General features: G+C 43.8%; 1 protein-coding gene across 7 annotated transcripts in view; it reads right to left on the bottom strand.

Annotated features, from left to right (window-relative positions):
- LOC121875476 (tau-tubulin kinase homolog Asator-like) overlaps positions 1–19579 on the bottom strand; it is a 97212-nt gene extending 77633 nt beyond the window's left edge. For all 7 annotated transcript variants that reach the window (XM_042380042.1, XM_042380038.1, XM_042380044.1 and 4 more), the window contains exon 1: positions 19400–19579. In XM_042380042.1, the coding sequence (XP_042235976.1) occupies positions 19400–19456 (57 nt within the window). In that variant the 5' untranslated portion in view covers positions 19457–19579. The remainder of the gene's footprint in view (positions 1–19399) is intronic.
- Positions 19580–19829: the final 250 nt, after the last annotated feature.

Raw genomic sequence — 19829 nt, 5'->3', positions numbered from 1 at the left:
ACCACCATCTCCACCATCACCACCACCCACTCCACCATCACCACCACCATCTCCACCAATCACCACCACCTCACCATCCCCCACCACCCACCATCACCACCACCCACCCACTATCACCACCACCACTCCACCATCACCACCACCATCTCCACACCACCACCACTCCACCATCACCACCACCATCTCCACCATCACCACCACCTACCCACCATCACCACCACCATCTCCACCATCACCACCACTCACTCCACCACTCACCATCCACTCATATCACCACCACCTACTCACTACATCACCACCACCTACCCACTATCACCACCAATTCCACCATCACCACCACCTACCCACTATCACCACCACCATCTCCACTATCACCACCACCTCTCTTATCACCACCTCTATCACCACCACCATCACCTACCACCACTAACATCACCACGATCTGCGGCCTTCAACATAAGATAAATTTAATTTATTCAGTATAATTCAACTTTTATTCAGCAAAATTAAATATGTTGATGGTCCATTTTAATGCTGTATTTATTTAAGTTTTTCAACCGCCATTCATTAAGCACCGTTCACAAGGATAAACAACTGACGGTGAAATAATTACTGATACATCCCTGCTGGCGACCTCTTGCGGTGTGTGTGTGTGTGTGTGTGTTTAACAGGGACAAACATGCGACCCTGAGCCCTCTGACCGTAACACACAAATGAGACGATTGCAACCACGTTCTTCTCCCAGCCCAACACTTTACATACACACCGAGGTCGGTCTTGTCCTACCAATTCTCTCTTACTTGTCTTTGTCTCATTACCTCGCTGCTCTTTTCTCTCTTTTTCTCCATTCCCTTAGTTTATTATCCCTTCATCATCCTCCTCCAGCGTCCCCTTCCTCCGTTTCCTCCACTAGTATTCGTGTTTGCTCAGACGTCCTTCACCAGGTAACACTGCACACTTGTTAATCTCACTACCTGGGTGTTGTTCTGTACTTGCCAATTGCAACATTTGAGTGCATGCGAGGGCGAGGTGGTTCTATCAAGGCAAAAGCTGCCACGACTCCCTTGTCTCCCCACGGCCACATACCCCGACACAAAATGTTCAAATCCTGGCAATAACTTTTTGTAAACAAGCACCCTATACACCCAGCCATAGCCCTCTCCTGGCAGCCATCACGCCCTCACCTCCTCACACGGCCACGAGTCTAAACCAACAAGTTAAAATAGACACCAATATCGGACACTCTATAGAATAAACATCAGGGGCGTAAAAAATAAATAAAACTTGGCGTCTGCTATACATTCCCTCACAAGTCTGTCGGTTAACTTTGGAACTATAATTACAAACAGAAATGATATGATAAGAGTTAATAAGGACCAGGAAGTGAAAGGCTGCAGGAGTGAAAGAAGGCTCAGTGGTCACGAAAACTACTGCACCAACTAACTGACTAAACCCCAGACCCTGTAGTCACTAGCTTTAATGTGGTGGCAGTGTGAGGGAGGGGAGGGGAGGTAGCACACGACTGCTCCTCCTCCTCCTCTGCCCCCCTCACTGCTGTAATTTAACTTGTTTTATAACGATTCTATTTTCTGCGAGTGGCTTAAATTAAAGGACATGGGGCACCTAACACTGAATGTTTAACTACGGTGTGTTGGTCGTGGACACCTCCAGGGCCAGCGAAGCGAGGACGGGTACTTGGGTGTGTTACTTATGCAGCGGTCAGCCAGTGAGAGAAGAAAATCTTTTTTCCACTGCGGTATGGGCGCGTCAAAAAAAGGAATGATCTGGAATGTGTGCCTGGAAAAAGATCTAGGTGACAGGCGGTCAGGCATGATGCCAACCTAGCCCCGAGGCCAGCGAGGGAGGGCCACCATAAGGGATAGGCGCAGCAGGAGGGAGGGTGTGGGAGGAGGTGGCAAGGGAATAGTAGGAACAACAATAAAGAGAAGGAAGCAGTGGTGAAGTAGGACAGGGGAGAACACAAAGAGAACACATGACATGATGAACACAGGAAGGATACAGGAACAGAGGTGTGTGTGTGTGTGTGTGTGTGTGTGTGTGTGTGTGTGTGTGTGTGTGTGTGTGTGTGTGTGTGTGTGTGTGTGTGTGTGTGTGTGTGTGTGTGTATAATAATAATAATAATATAACGGTTTATTGAAAAGTTCTGCAGCCCGAAGGTTGAAAATATACATTGGACATAAATGACTTATTACATACATTGGTGGTTTAACAAAAGCCTTCATTAGAGAAAGGTAACGGAAAATACAGTAAACATACAGGTTAATGTAGGTGTTAACAGCAAACACGTAGTATAGTAATTCCTCCCAGATGGTGTTATGAAGTACCTCACGTGGTGTAGTCATTCCTTATGAGGACCTGACGTGGTGTAAGTAATTCTCACAGATGGTGTTATGAAGTACCTCACGGTGTAGTCATTCCTTCGAGGAACTGACGTGGTAATAATTCCCCACAGATGGTGTGAAGGACCTCACTGGTAGTCATTCCTTATGAGGGAACTGACGTGGTGTAGTAATCCTCACAGATGGTGTTATGAAGGACTCACGTGGTGTAGTAATTCCCTCACAGATGGTGTTATGAAGTACCTCACGTGGTGTAGTCATTCCTTATGAGGGACCTGACGTGGTGTAGTAATTCCCTCACAGATGGTGTTATATGAGTGAGGTGTGGTCCAGGCCTTCCTTTGTAGACGGATTAACACATCGCTGGTTGTTGTTGGGTCTCACGGGCAGTTATCACTGGGTACCTGGGACCTCACTGTGTGAAGGTTAACTTGGTACGACTCGGCTGTTACTGTTGAGTTGTTCTCACTGACTTAGCACTGTTCACCTCTGTTCAACACTGGTTCCATTCCTTTCCTAAGAGAAATTGTAACTTGGCGAGAACTTGTTGATATTCCGGGGAGGAGGGTTCAGGGAGTTGGTATGGACCAACTAACAGTTGACCTGGCTGCTCCCAGAAGAGCGCCAGTGTGTGTGTGTGTAATGGACAGCACAGAGCGGACCCGAGTTCGATCCTGGCAGGTGAAACTATGGGCAAGTTTATTTACGCCATTTGCTCCTGTCTACCCAGCAGTAATTGGGAACCAGAATGTTAATCGATTTGCGGATCGTATTCCGGATGGTTAGCCAGCTGTGCTGTCCGGCTTCTAGGACTATTTTTTGACACTGGGTCATGCAACTCGCTAACTTAGGGTGTGGTTGTTGTGTTGGCGACAGCTTCTACACCTTAAACAAATTCACGCCTAGGTGGCCCTTGGGCTGGCCATCCTCCATTTCGAGAGGCTTCCATTATGTGTGTGTGTGTGTGTGTGTAAGGCAGCTGGTGTCACATAAGTTAAATCAGTTATGGACATAAGTATCGCTGAAAAAAAACTAATTCAGATCAACAAAAACATCACGTCTCTATGAGTGAAGAGGAAAGTGTTTGGTTAGTGTGAGCTGCCAGTGTTGACACACGAGAGTGAGACATGACGAGTAAACACAAAAATTATACCGATTTTCAAACTATTCAAAGGAGCATGAGAAGGTGTTCTGGGTATAGAAGACGTCAGAGCACGAGCATATGAGAGATTATTAAGACATAAGTAACTCAGGTATCAGTGGATGGTCAGCTGTAAGAGGACCATCAGATCAGCACTGGAGTAAAGAGACGATAATGCTGGAGGTCCTTTACCCACACTAACACTGCAAGATGGTGGTGGTACGCTGTTAGGATGAGTCGCTAATGTTTTCTTAAGACACCAGGGCCATATTCAGTAGGTCTGGTTGTTGAGGCGTTCAAAATGTTAAATACCCGAGGTTCAGGTGTAGTAGTAGCATTATAGTAGGTATGATCGGTATAACATTTTATAGTATCAGCTTCATTTATTGGTTGTTAGTTTCAAGTTAATGCACAAAAATGATAAACAACAGTGGACCTGCGACACCACCTTGAAGAGTGCCCAGGTCAAACAGTTTACAGAGTTATTTATACCTATATGGAGGACACAGGCGGAACAATTAGATTTAATAGTCTATCTCGTAATAGACTCAGTGAGTTGTTCAAGGATTACTTCCCTATTTGCTGCATCAACGTAACAATGACGTAAATGAAAGCTGAGTAATAGTTCGTGTATTGACAAAATATTTCAGCGGAATTTTGTTGCGTATAATACAACCAGAAATGAAGCAATATAACCTAACATACAGCTGACTACTAATACAATACACGACTCTTTAACATGATACATTTCAATACCTTACGTAGAGGTGAGTTTAGTGAGGCTGGTCTGACTTTACCAGTTCTGTAAAGGTGGAGTGAACTTTGGCGAAGCGTGCCCGTAGATTCGTGTAGTTCCCCTGACACACACACACAGAGCTAGACGTGTTCGTCCTCTGGGGCAAGGTTTGTACGCGTCGACCAGTGTGAAGGGAAAAGGATGCACACCTCCTCTTACTTTGCGATAATTATCTACCCCCACGTTGGTATATGTTGATGGATGTTTATACCAGTATACAAAGTGTGTGATAACATCTACAGAGGCAGGTACCAGAAACAATGATAACATCACATAGTTAAGGAAGAGGTAAACAATAAACAACATTTACAAACGGGAATAAGATAACGTTAAATTGTCTGCACATGTTTACAGCGTCAACGGTCCAGTTTGGCAGCCATGACGGAGTAATAGTGTGGCCAACCTTAACTGTCCTCAGCCTGCTGGTATTAATAACCGAGCCCGTTGTTTACGATGCCAACAAACATAAGAAATTGTGTACACTATACAACACTGTGGGAAGGCAACACCAAGAGGGTAAGAAGCTACCTGTGATCTACCGTGACAACCACAACGAACCCAAAACAGTACTAAAAAGTGAACAAGTTTTACTATAGTGAGGGTGTGACTGAGGAAAGTTTTATATTTACGGTGAAAAAGTACAAGAGAGTTGACCCGGGCACAAGTGGACCAGCTACCTAATGAACACACAACCATCCACGTAACACTCTTCTCCCACAGTCCGCTTCTCTGGCACCAGCCTACGAAGCAGATTTATGACATTTTAATATAGTTTTTTTTTTGTCTCACACGAGTGTCTGTGGGTCTGGCAAGAACACCCGGAAGAGGCTGTTAGGCTTCTTGCCCTCCCGACATTCTTTCTGCTTAGGCTAACATACCAAGAAGCGTGGTCAGGCGTGCCTACGTGTTGGGGCCAAGAAGACGGAAGTGAACTTTGGATGTGTACGACATACTAGGCCTATGTACCAGACGACCCTCGCGCCGCCCACTGCCAGCCTCACGCACCCCTGCACACCACCTGTGTGTAATTACCAACACGGTTCTTATTTTCATATGCCAAGAAAATGTGCCCATTCCGACTTCTTGGCACAAGCAAATGAAATTAATGTAGCTTCACGTTGCGAGCCTCAGGTGTGGCTCCAGGTCCTGCGGCGTAGTAAGTGCTGCCCAGTTTATCCTGCAGCCTACCTTTGGGTGGGAGGACCTGCAGCCTGTTTGTCAGTGGGAGGACCTGCATCCTGCCTCTGGGTGGGGGATTCTAATCTAGCGTGTGAGCGGGAGGTATGACCTCAAGGCTGTCTATCTGAGGGAAGCCACGTAAGATGGGACAAACGCCAAGATGTCAGGAAGGTCAACGTAGGTCAGCGATGAGCGAATATCTGGTAAATGTTTTTCAAACCACCGGCTACTTAGTGAATCTTGTATGAAAGTCTGTGAACCTTTCGGGATCGGTTACAACGACCCGCTCTTAAAGATGACCGCCACCTACTCAGAAACTGACCCCTCCCGGCCGGCGCTTACCGGAACAGTGAGCACCGCCACCTTCAGCCTCGACAGTAAAGGTTGAATAACATTTCAAGATAAATGAGAGCGGGAGGGAATGGCAAGTTAGGTGGCATTACAGTTTGAGTTGTCTCCTGTCACGGTGGAAGGCAATCAGCCTTTGTACAGTAGCTTACATGACAGTATACAAGTCTACCCAGCAGTAATTGGGAACCTGTATGGTAATCGATTTGCGGATCGTGTTCCGGGGTAATGGTTATCCAGTGCAGCTGGCGAGTTGTCCGGTCTTCTTGAATTATTCCTTGACACTGGGTCATGCAGCTCGTTAACATAGGGTGTGGTTGTTGTGTTGGCGACAGCTTCTACACCTTAAACAAATTCATGTCTAGGTGGCCCTTGGGCCAGCCACCCTCGTTACACGAGGGGCAACCATTATTATTATACGGGAGATGTACCTTCCTTGGAAGTCGTCGTGTGTGGTGGTGATGGTGTGACAGGTGTGGATAGTCATCATAAGAGCCAGGTGTGGTGAGGAGGTTCTGGTGATAGGTATAGTGGAGTGACCCTGGTGATAGGTACAGTGGAGTGGCCCTGGTGATAGGTACAGTGGAGTGACCCTGGTGATAGGTACAGTGGAGTGGCCCTGGTGATAGGTACAGTGGAGTGGCCCTGGTGATAGGTACAGTGGAGTGGCCCTGGTGATAGGTACAGTGGAGTGGCCCTGGTGATAGGTACAGTGGAGTGGCCCTGGTGATAGTTAAATGTGTTGTGGTGGCCCTAGAGTGCCAGGTGTGGCTGGTTGGCTCTGGTAAGAGCAAAGGTGTGGTGGGGTGACCCTGTGTGAGCAAAGGCGTGATGAGGTGACCCTGGTGTGGCCTGACTGGTATGTGGCACCCGCTACTGTAGTCTGGCTACGCTGTCTGAACTAAGTTACCCGTGAAGGCCAGGAAGTTACTGTTTAAGCAGGGTGGTCAGGTAATGGACGTTAACTACTAGCAGAGTGGCTGTGAACTTTCCAATGTTATTCAGCAGATCCCGCCGACCCGTGTCCTCGTGCTTGGGACACTTAAGTTCCTAGAATGCCTGCGTATCAGTTTACTCACTAAATTAACTTGTGATTTGCACAGTGGATAGTAAACAGACAATTATCAGCAGTAACTACCTGGCGATAAACACACCTGGAGGACCGGCGGCCTATGACGTCACAGATCAGACACTAAACATACTAGGCTCAGTATTTCTGGACTTACCCCCCCCCCCACACAAACAACAACAACTACTTGGCCCTGTATTATAAAACTATTCCTTTCACTCAATAATACCCTCTACGTCGCCCACCTGATGTTCAACTGTTTATTGATTATTTCGTCTATACTCTCAGCTTACTTATATTACAGATATAAGTACACCTGGCTGGCCCCGTATTACTGTAGTTCCCCCGTCACTGAAAACATCACGTGTAGTCTCTCCAATTTTACTAGTAATTTAAATTTATATACAGTGAAACCTCGATATAACGGACTTCTCTCTCCATATAATCGTTGATGGAGGTTTTATATATAACAGACCCTCGATAAAACGGACTTTCATCTCACTTTAATTTCAGACAGGTTTCATGTCTATCCCGTTAAGCCAGGGTTTTATTGTACATGACTAACTTACAGATAAATAAAGGGATTAAGGACACACAAAACAACAATATCTGACACATATATATATATATACAGCAGTTCTCGACAGTGTTAAAAAAACATATGGTGTTTAAACAAGAGACTATCGCTATGCTCTCACACTGCACGTCCAGGAGAGGGAAGGGAGGAAGAGAGGGGGCTAGGAAGGGTGGGGGAAGGGATTAGGGAGGGAGTGAGAGAGGGCTAAGAAGGGAGACAGAGGACTGAGGAGAGAGAGGGGGTGGGGAGGGAGCTAAAGAGATAGGGGGCTGGGGAGGTTAAGAGGTTAGAGTGAATGAGGAGGCTAGGAGGGAAGGTGAGGCAGGGAGGTGGGGGCTAGGGAGGTGAAGGGCTGGGAGGGAGAGGGAGGACTACAGGGAAAGAAGAGCTGGGGAGAAACTGAGGGAGGGAGTGGGGGCTAGGGAGGGAGTGGGGGCTAGGGAGGGAGTGGGGGCTAGGGAGGGAGAGGGAGGACTAGGGAGGGAGTGGGGGCTAGGGAAAGAGAGAGCTAGGGAGGGACGGGGGGGTGCTTACCAGACTCTACAACATAACTCCCCAGGTAAACACAGACATTACCCATCTAGAAGTCTCCCGTGGTCCTAAATAACATAGATAAGAGAGACTAACTCCTTCACATAATTAGGTATAATACCCCGTTTATACTCCATCGTAGCTACAGACAACGACCCCCGTTATGGCCACATAGAAATGCCCTTCATTATGGCCACACAGAAATGCCCTTCATTATGGCCACACACACACACACACCACACGTCCCTCACTATGGACACAGACACGTCTTTCATTATGGCCACACACACGTCTCTTATTATGGCCACACACGTCTCTTATTATGGCCACACAGACACTATCCTCATTATGGCCACACACACACACTTTATGGCCAAAACAGGTAGGGAGGCCTCCAACACCTCCACCAGAACATTACAGCCACACAACTTCACGACCGTCATCACTCCTGCCGAAACTGGTCCAGTAGTGACGTAGAGACCGAGGGAGGCACTGAGTGAGACAAGTGCAGCACGTGGTCGTCTTCACGCTCCCAGGACACGACCAAGTTTGTGACCAAGAACTATTTACGACCTGTATTAGTCTGTCTGTGTGTCTGTTTGTCTGTCTGTCTGTCAGTGAGTGTGTTAGTCAGTGAGCCAGGAAAGGCGTCCAATGGGATGAATACAGAGGACAATTATTGAGTCAGATACAATTCGTACGTCTTGTAATAATAAAGAAATATTATACATCTCACCAACTTTAAGGAAAAAAAATATTCTAGCGAGCTGAAAGAACATTTGCTCCCACCTGAGGGACCACAGCAGAGTTACAGCCACAAGAATAAAAACTAAGAGACAATACCGCACCGCACCGCACCGCACAGCACCGCACCGCACCATAATATTATAATATTATAATTGTTGATTATTTTCTGGAAGTTATAAATTATGCTCCTAAAGTAAAACTTCCCATTTTCTCAACAGTCAATTCTCCGTTTACTTACAATAAAGACATAATTTAATGGAATATTTATTATTATAGATAACTTAGAGGGAATTAATTCACACCTTCACACTAAGCAACCAAGACGTCCTCAGGTTAAAAAAGATGTATGTGCAAAGTCGTTGTAACTTCTCGGACTTATACACAAAATTCACACGAAAAATGTGGGACTATTACGTATGAAGAAGTGTTTGTTCAACACACTCGGGTACCCGGACGAGATCAAAGGCGGGGAGATGCAGCACCGCCGCCGCCAGCTGACTGGCGGAAAAAAGGAGGAAAGGGAGTATATATATATACTGTGTATATATATATATATATATATATATATATATATATATATATATATATATATATATATATATATATATATATATATTCTGTATGTGTGTGTGTATGAATCACTCCGAAGTGTCAACACGGCCGCTCCTGCAGGTTGTACAACTGGCCCAAGTTCATCAGTGATCACGTCATCATCCCTTAACGTGGCCACATCCTCATAAAACGCGAGGCAGCTCACAGTGGAGTAAGTTAATGGACATGCCATGAATCGGTGGTGTATTAACCCGCCTCGTAGTTCACCAGCCCTGGTGTGGTGAGGCCAGAGCCGGCTTAGCAAGGCCGCGCCGCGCGCTCCACCCATTTCAAACCACTGATCTTGTCTAAAACTCTCTCCTTGACCATTACCACTTATCTTAATTACGGGTTTATAACACCATATTGTATACTTTGTTCTACAAACAACAAAATGAATCGACAAATAGAAATACTGTAAAACAGCTCCAAATATTAGCTAATCCCTGACTCCCCAGTGACCTCCCTGTGACACGGCCTTCTGGTCTCCCCACTCAAGGAAGTTTGTGCTTTACGGGGTGTGAGTATTTACTGTGGCACCAAGTTATTTATATTAATGTTGTTCCATATTTTAACTCCATATCTGGCCACTGAATAAATGGTTCATATGAACATTTACCCGAGATTTATCCTGTTGTGTAAGATGACTGTACATGATAACCCTTAACCCTCTAAAGGTACCTGTGACGCTGTTTTTATTATTTAATAAAGTAACTTAAAGAGAGAACAGAACAAAGCGCACTACTTATCTAGCACAGTGTGACTCCTGCCGTGTACTGTGCCTACATCGTTTATCTCAAATTCTATCATTAATGAAGCACCAGGATCAATGTCACATCCTGTCTCATTTATTACCGAGACCTCGAGCCTGTCGGATACTAAGACAATGACCTAATATACTGTGACTATCTACTGTACTTGTAATGTAGTCAGTTCATGTAATGGAAATATTTAATAAGATACAACTGTGCATTGTTATCACAGAGGAAGAGTTAATTATAGACTGTGAGTGACTGGTGGAGCGTCCGTGTCCTGGTGGCCGGGGCCCTGGATGCAACATTGAGGCCGCTTGGGTCCTGGATCTCATAAAGGGCCTGGGTGTCCTCGGGGCCACACTAGACGTCCTAATCGCTCTCCTCACACACTGTATTTACTCAGTCTCCCTCACATTTAATACTCTTTGTCACCTCATTAAACTGGGCACTACCATCACTATAATCATAAGTGAAACATCCTCCCACGTTTGGTTTAACAGACGTGCAGTACTAGACCCGCACGACGTGACGTAACAGTTTATTGTTCAATGTGTACATTTACGCCTTAAATATTAAAGCTCCTCAGCACACCACCTGTACCAACCTATCTCCTTTAATATGGTTGACACATGGTAGTTGTTGTCCTTGTAGCTGTCAACCGCTGGTGTTACAATAACTTTCATGTTATTACTGAGGGCACATGTCGCTGGCTGGTGCACGTGTCACTACACACTCAACACTTCATTACACTTATACAGTTAAGCCCAAAGGTAAATGGTGGCAAACGTGTGCATACAGATGAATACTTAAAGTGAAAGTGTCAGTGGGAATGTATAGAAGGAGACAGGTGAACACTTAAGGTGAGGGCGTTTAACAGATGTAAAGATTCACAAATAAGGTGTAGGTGAGGGCGCCAGCACACCGGAACACGTCACCATTGACCTTCACGCACACACTCATAACCTTAAACAAGGTGGACCTGTGTTTATCTTGCCGGCGCCAGGTGTGAAGAACTGAGGCAGGTGCACGACACTCCACCACCAACACTACCACACTCCACCACCAACACTACCACACTCCACCACCAACACTACCACACTCCACCACCAACATTACCACACTCCACCACCAACACTACCACACTCCACCACCAACATTACCACACTCCACCACCAACACTACCACACTCCACCACCAACACTACCACACTCTGCCACCAACACCACACCACACTCCAACACTACCACACTCCACCACCAACACTACACACTCCACCACTACCACACCTTACCACACCAACACTACCACACTCACACCTTAACACCAACACTACCACACTCCACCACCAACACTACCACACTCCACCACCAACCTACCACCTTAACACCAACACTACCACACTCCACCACCAACACACACTCCACCACCATTACCACCACCCACACTCCACTACCACACTCCACCACCAACATTACCACACCTTAACACCAACACTACCACACTCCACCACCAACACAACCACACTCCACCACCGTCATCATCACCAACACTACCACACCTAAACACCACACACAGGCGTTAAAAAACACCAGCAAGAGAAGTAAAAAAGATGAAATGATAAAATCGTCCATAAAACAAGGAAGAGGAGAGTGATGACAAGAAGAAAGTGGGAGGGGGAGAGGGAGGAAGGGGGAGGAAGGAAAGTAACAGTAGCATGAGGAAGCGAGTATGGTGAGGTTGGATAATATTTAGCCAGACCGGCAATAACCTTTCAACACCAGCTAAGGAAAACACTCTCTTTTACATATTAGGGGTGTAGACGAGTGTTTCATGGTGGTGATGAGGTGTGGTAGTGACGTTTATGACCAGGTGATGGTTGGGGTGCTCCTTCTAACCCCTTCACCTTAATTGCTTTTTTTTTTCTTTTTCACCTGAAGCACCAAAGCCTTATTCATTCTTCCAGATTATTTTATCTTTCTAGCTCTCTCCTTTCCTCTTTGTCACTCGCCCTCCCTCTCTCTCTTTCTCTTGCTGTCTGTCTTTCTGGGTTTTTTTTAGTCGTTTTTCTCGGTGTCTCTTACTCCCTCACTCGTCCCCGGCCACACTACACTACAGTGGGTGGGTCTCGCTTAAACCCTAACTGAGAGTCAACACGTCACAGGTCAAACCTAGGGTGAACTATTCTCATGACCCAAGATTATTATATTGTTCCTTCCTCACCCTCAGGGGCCAGCCATCTCAAATTGATTTTTATCGGTTTTGGACGTGTTCTTGAGTCCAGTTTCCACCTTACCTGATCGACTAGCAACACTTTCCCCAGAGGTTTTTTTTAAGTGCGGCTTAACACAGCCAATGGACAATTCTTGGCACCATTGTTAATTTACATTTAGATTCTCCCAGAAACAATTAAATTAATCAACGTTCAGTTTGGTAAATAAACACGAGGCTCTGAGGTGGTTTAAGTTCGTATGTAGATAATTACTGGGAGGGAGAGAATGGCACGCGCCAAACCAAACACATGTTTTTATAGAGGAAGAGGGTGTGTGTGTGTGTGTGTGTGTGTGTGTGTGTGTGTGTGTGTGTGTGTGTGTGTGTGTGTGTGTGTGTGTGTGTGTGTGGTACAAGTGGCTATATTTGTTATCTCTCTCTATTTATGTGTTGACCTTCACTACCAGCAGAATGAGGAAACCCTGCGAGACAGCTTTACCTTATCTACAGTGTATACTAATGAAAACATCTCCACACGTGCAATGTTTTAATTCAGTTTGTTTCATACTCTCTAATATCTTGTGTAGTTGTTCTTTTCTGTGTTAACTTAACGACCTAACAATTACACAGGGAGTGGTGGTTTATTTCTCCTAACTATGACAACACCGGTAAAGTTGGACAGTACTATAATTAACGGAAGCATCTCTGTTAATCCGTCTAGCGTCCCTGTCTGAACAGCTTTACACACTCGCAGTTTTCAGCCCACTGTTGTTTGTCAAGATTGGCACATGGGGTGATGGTTCCTCTGGGGTGATGGTTCCTCTGGGGTCATAGTTCCTCTGGGGTGATGGTTCCTCTGGGGTGATGGTTCCTCTGGGGTGATGGTTCCTCTGGGGTGATGGTTCCTCTGGGGTAAAGATACCTCTGGGGTGATGGTTCCTCTGGGGTGATGGTTCCTCTGGGGTGAAGATACCTCTGGGGTGATGGTACCTCTGGGGTGATGGTACCTCTGGGGTGATGGTTCCTCTGGGGTGGACCTCTGGTTCCTCTGGGGTGATGGTTCCTCTCTGGGGTGATGGTACCTCTGGGGTGATGGCCTCTGGGGTGATGGCATGGTTCTCTGGGTGATAGTTCCTCTGGGGTGATGGTTCCTCTGGGTGATAGTTCCTCTGGTGATGGTTCCTCTGGGGTGATGGTTCCTCTGGGTGATGGGGTGATGGTTCCTCTGGGCTGATGGTTTCTGGGGTGATGGTTCCTCTGGGGTAAAGATACCTCTGGGGTGATGGTTCCTCTGGTAAAGATCCTCTGGGGTGATGGTTCCTCTGGGTGATGGTTCCTCTGGGCTGATGGTTCCCCTGGGGTGATGGTTCCTCTGGGGTGATGGTTCCTCTGGGGTGATGGTTCCCCTGGGGTGATGGTTCCTCTAGGGTGATGGTTCCTCTGGGGTGATGGTTCCTCTGGGGTGATTCTAAGGTTTAGTACACCCTCAAATAATATTAATCTCTATCGTCATTCTTCTCGGCTCCACTGTTTACGAAGATAAAACTAATCCTAATTGTGTGCCTGATGATAAACAACAAGGTACCGTACGTTTCTACACACACACACACACACACACACAAAAGAGATGAGAAGAAATTTGACAATAAACAGAACGACTGAACTGTGTGATCTTCAAGGTGTCTGATGGCATTATTGCGAGTGTTGTAAGTTGTCGTTGGGGAAGGAATGCGAAACCTTAGACTTGAATTCCATTTAAGAGCTGTCGGGTGGAAAATGAAGGCAAAGAACCTTTTTCATTGTGGGAGGCAGCGGTCCTTCTCGCTCACTATGACGGCCAATAATCAACATTTCAACAACTTGCCTCTGCAGCGCCGGGACTCAGGTCATGAACCCCGCTGAAACACACACACGTGAATTTTGTGGAGACATTCTCACTACATCCGACAATCAAGCGAATCAGTATCCGGTTATGTGCGTGTCAGTATGAGCACTGTTAACTCATTGTCCAACACCAGGCTTTTCTCACCTGAAGTTATCCATTTATACCTGAGACAATTAGTACAGGTATACATACACAAGGAAAGATATTAATGCAAATTACTGCCACATCGCTGACGAATTAATGGATCTACCTGCACACCTGAACTCTGGCCTTGAATAAAACCTGAACCACAGTATCATTAGTTCTCGATCGGAATGCAATTCTTATTACTTCCCAATAATCATCTTCGTGCCCAGCCAAGGGGAGACGGCGTTATAAATGAGGTACGAATCTTCCGTTGTGGACGAGTGAAGGTTGGAGGAGCCTTCTATAACGCGTACTGTAACCAGGTAAGCAGGTGAACAGTGAGAGGCAGGGAGAGGGTAAGTAGGTAAACAGTAGGTGAGTGGGTAAGCTGTAGGTGGGTGGGTAAACAGCTGTTGGTGGATGGGTAAACAGGAAGCCTCTCCTGCAGGCCATCCACGACCTACCTGACACATCCTCTGCCCCAGTATATTTACATAACTCGATGCTTGCAATCAGCAGAACCAGGAATACCCTTGTTATTATACCATGGATGTGTTTATTTTGTACGGTGAGCGCATCAGTTGGCAGCCCTGTACAGTGGGTGTATGAAAAGCCCAGCGTAAGATGTTCAACCCAACGGGGAGATAAAGAACTACACCACAAGACCACCACCAGTGACCACAACTTGGCAAACACCCACACTCTCGGTAATTTGGTAGTGAAATAAACTTTTAAAAGTGTTTTCGGGGATATACATAAATATAAAGTCAGTGTGTCCTTGAGGTGTACAGTGTCGTGCTACCTGGCGTCCTGAAGGTCAACAAAACCGAGAATTTCTACAGGTCGTCGATTCAATTTCCCCCAAAAACCGTCGACATGAGGACGTAAACTAACTAACTGTCTCCTTTATTGCATGACACATAGATGACAGCCTTAATGATGACAGCTTTAATGGTGTTCTAGCTGCACTGTGACTCTGCTGTAACAAGACGCTTTCAGATATAATTTGATGACATTAAAAAAAGTACTAAGTTTAAATCATCGAGTTGTTACTAATGAAATTTTTTTTTACCATATGATATGTTCACTGTTCTTGGTGACTGTGTTAAGGAGTTGTGATGATGTGTTATAGGTTCCTTCGGGTTATTATCGTGTAGGTCCAGGTGTTCAGGTGCATCCTATTCCCTGGCAGTCATCCTCCCACTTGTCTGAGGCTCTCGATCACTCACTTCATAAGGATCGTCACACATTAGCTATACTGTACACCTGTTTATGTTTTAATTCGTCATAATTTACGATCATAAAAGAAACAGGTGAATCTGATACAGCGATCTAGTCCTTGTTATTTGTCTCACAACTCCTGGGAAATAAAACCAAGTTAAGACTTTAATATGAAATGATAATAAAACATTCTGATGTATTATAAGTCACATCCAGAGAGTGACAAAACCATGAGTAATTTATAGTTACAGTATTATTATATTAAGAGACATCGATCAGGTGAATGGTAGTGCAGGGGTCGGTCACATGACGTCACTAGCGAGTGCTGCCGTTGTTAAGAAAGAGTTGCTCGCCACTGCTTAATTCATCCGCAAAAACGTATTGTCGTCGATATATAATGTGACTAACAGCGAAAAAGGGCTAAGCCCCTATCGACCGTCTGCTGCTGCCATCTACTGGCTCAGGTTGGCACTAGCCGGTGACATTGCAGATAATCCGCCTCCCTCACAACTCACGATCCAAGCCAGCAATCAGCATTACTCTGGTAATTGCTCTACCAGTTGGCATCGAACTTAATCTACATTAAATTACTTCACTGAGAAACGTTATGTGACCTTTTATTAAAAGTTTAGTAATACTTCCAGTGAGTTCCTCAGACTTGTTTAAAACGAGGCGACCAGCAGTCAAATTGTCCATCATTCATGATCAAATAAAACAGAACAAAATCTATGTAGTAATGGACCCAAAGGGCGAGGACAAACAAACAACAGAGCGAGAAAGAAGCTGCGACGCTGACGAATTAAAAACTGGTCAAGTCCTCCCCGGCAAAACCCTGAGATAATAGATGGTTCCTGTAGTCGTGGGGTCTTCTTCACTACTCGTCCCTCTGGTGTTAAAATGATATAGAAATTTATACAGTTTACTGATGTTTAATTAAGGAACAAATTATCGAAATTTGTTCCAGACGCGTTAGTCACATCCTCGAGGGGTTCACTCGCTGGGCTGGTGAAGGTAAGTAGAAGTCTCGGAATAAAAAAACTTCTCTCACCATTTATTTATCTAATAATTTATGTGTATTCTTTATGGCTATATTTTCGTTGTTTACATTCTTTATTGTTATGTTATGTCTCGTTATCCAAAAGAAATTCACATTCCTGGGTAATATTCGACAGACAGTTGGTGGTTGGTGTCGAGCGACTGAGTGTTGATGCAGTGCTGACGTAATCGGTCGATGGTGTGGACAGACTGTTTGGGAAAATTGGTTACGGTACATTACAACATTTGACGTCAATACTGATAATTCCCCTGAGTCCACTTACGGAAGGTGTGCTTACTTTAGTAATTATGCTCGGCTGTCCTTAAAAACTCTGGTGGTTTAAGCAACTAAATGCAATAAACGAAGCTGTTAATGGTATCATATCGGAATCTTGATTATCGTGGTGGCTAGGTTAGCTTGGATTAGATTAGATTAGGTTAAGTTAGGTTAGGTTAGGTTAGCATGTGGCCCACGTCAGGTCCGATTAGATTATGTTCTCAATGGTTCATAAGATAATAGTATATTTCTTGTATCTAAAGATGTCAAAACCCACCTAACTGCTTGACTTCAGCTAAAACACAAAGACCTGGTCCTAAATATAGACTCCATATAACACAAACTCAACCTTTACTAGATATGCTCACTTAACACCCCCCTCCACCCCCACCACCCCCACCCCCCACCCCCCCACCCACCCAACCTGAAATTTCTGTGTAATCATTTCGTCTGATGCAAAGTGAGCTTAGTTACTGAGTCTCAAGTATAATATCTGATCTTATTCTCTATTATGTTTATGTTTTAGTTATAGTTAAACCATTTGGTGTATTGTGTTATCTCAAGAGAGTCTATTATACGCTAAGGAAGTGTCAACATAACTCTACGTGTTCATACATTCACATTTCGTTGTACCTGAACCAAAGTCATTCATTCTCCTCCACAAAACAGTGATGTAACTAAATTCCTGTGATATATAGCTATTTTATTTTTACCTGTATATAATTTATCAAAAGGTATAGAATCATTTAAAGACTGTGTTAGATTAGGTTAGGTTAGGATAATTGTTTACTTTTAGTTTATATTGTTGACACGTAAATATGAGTTGGAGTGTTATATAAAATACGAAATATATTGACATTATCACTATGACGTAAATACAAGAACAAATTTTAAAGGTTGATATTTATTTCTTTGTTGGTAATACAATCTGTTGTTTCAAAATATTAAAAGTATACTCATATATATTGTAGTGAGTTTGTATATTATATTTCAGTATATTTTAACTTAATTAAGTAAACTACTCTAATGTTTCGCGGGTATGTTTTTGATCCGGGTAGAATAACAGTAGAAAAATAACAATAGAAGCATTAATTATAAAGAAATTAATAATAATATAAATAATATTAATAATAATAATAATAATAATAATAATAATAATAATAATAATAATAATAATAATAATATAAATAATAATAGTAATAATAATAATAATAATAATAATATAAATAACAATAATAATAATAATAATAATAATATAAATAATAATAATAATATAAATAATAATGATGATGATGATGATGATGATAATAATAATAATAATAATAATAATAATAATAATAATAATAATAACAATAATAATAATAATAACAACAACAAAAATACGTAATAATATAAATACTACTACTACTAATACTATTACTACTACTACTACTACTACAGCTACTACTACTAATAATAATAATAACTGACAACGACCTGAGGCAGCTATCAGTACATCAGTCAGCCAGGTATAGTGAACCTGTTAGAAGCTGTAAATATGCTGATATTTCCCCCATGTTTTTCCCCGGTCTCTCAATACTGTATAGTTAAGAAAAATAAATTTGTCGTATGTAATGGTGAATTTTACCGAGGAAACATGAAGTTTATTATCAGTATTGTTTATATTATTATTATAAGTATTATCATTATTGTTATTTTTATTATCATTATCATTACAGTAAATTATTATCATTATTATAATGGTAAAGTAACTGTTAATATCGTTCTCATTATTAGTGTTGTTTTTATTTGAATTCTTTTTTGTAATGATTATTCTCATAATTCTTACCAATTGGCAGTATTCTCTTAAATACGATTATTATTAAAATTCTTACAACAAAATCTATGGCAACATGACCACACCGCATCTCTGACACCTAAGGTAGAAATGGTCACTGACAACATGAACACCACCTCTCTCTGACACCTTTAGTAATACGCGACTCTGACATTATGAATACGACTTTCACCTTCATATCCTTTTATAAATACGTCCTGGCAACCTGTGCAATTACCGCGCTGACGTCTTTAAGTTAAAGTGCCAGTCTGGGCTCAAGGTACGCTGAACCATATCTCCCGGAAATACCGACCGCGACGCCAGCCAGCACAGAGCCTTCACCGCGGGTATATACGATGGCATGCGTGACAGTGTCATCTGAAGACACGTTGGTGATACCTGCCAAGTGTAACAAGTCACGCTGCTTCTCACTCCTGGTATTCTGGACATTAACTTGTCTGAGGCCCTTCCCGTCTGTATACCAAGGCCCATACTACCTAATATTCCTTACTAATTATCGTAAATGAGGTTGGGAGAACATAACTATTTGCAGTATAGTTTAAGTGACATTTAAAAGCCACTCTGAACACCATCTATGTATCTTACGTCAAATTTAGTCATTTAAAGGTGTTCTTAAATCCACATCAGGTAAAAAACACAACAAGAATCCAGAGCCAGTGATCCGCCTCCCCAGACGTAAGACCAGAGCCATCAGAGGTCCCTCCTGCTGTACTCACCACTTTCCATCGCTCCTTCACGACGTGTCCGGGCTGCAGGAGATCCTCGCTGGTCATGGTGATGTTCTTGTTGTTATTGTTGTTGTTATTGTTGTTGTTGCGGTCCTGCAGGTCCCCCGAGTCTTCATGTCCCCCGCTACATGTGCTCACCCCGGCGCTCCTGTGAGAAGTATACAGTCATTAGGGACCTCACCATAACATACTGATACAAATCACTACATAACATAATCCTACACACCTCACCATCACACCATCAAACGTGTTAAATATATGACAACACAATATCAAGAGCTCACCATCACGGCCACCAACACCTTCACCCACGCAGCAACATAATCCTACACACCTCAACACTAACTACAATGAGATAATTACTGTCTGTGACTCAGCGGGAGGTTAATGGACAGGAAGGAGAGCAAGAGAGAGAGAG

Source organism: Homarus americanus, unplaced genomic scaffold (genome assembly GCF_018991925.1).
Source record: "Homarus americanus isolate GMGI-L3 unplaced genomic scaffold, GMGI_Hamer_2.0 scaffold418, whole genome shotgun sequence".
NCBI classification, from domain to species: Eukaryota; Metazoa; Arthropoda; class Malacostraca; order Decapoda; family Nephropidae; genus Homarus; species Homarus americanus.
This window is presented reverse-complemented; position numbering and strand designations above follow the sequence as displayed.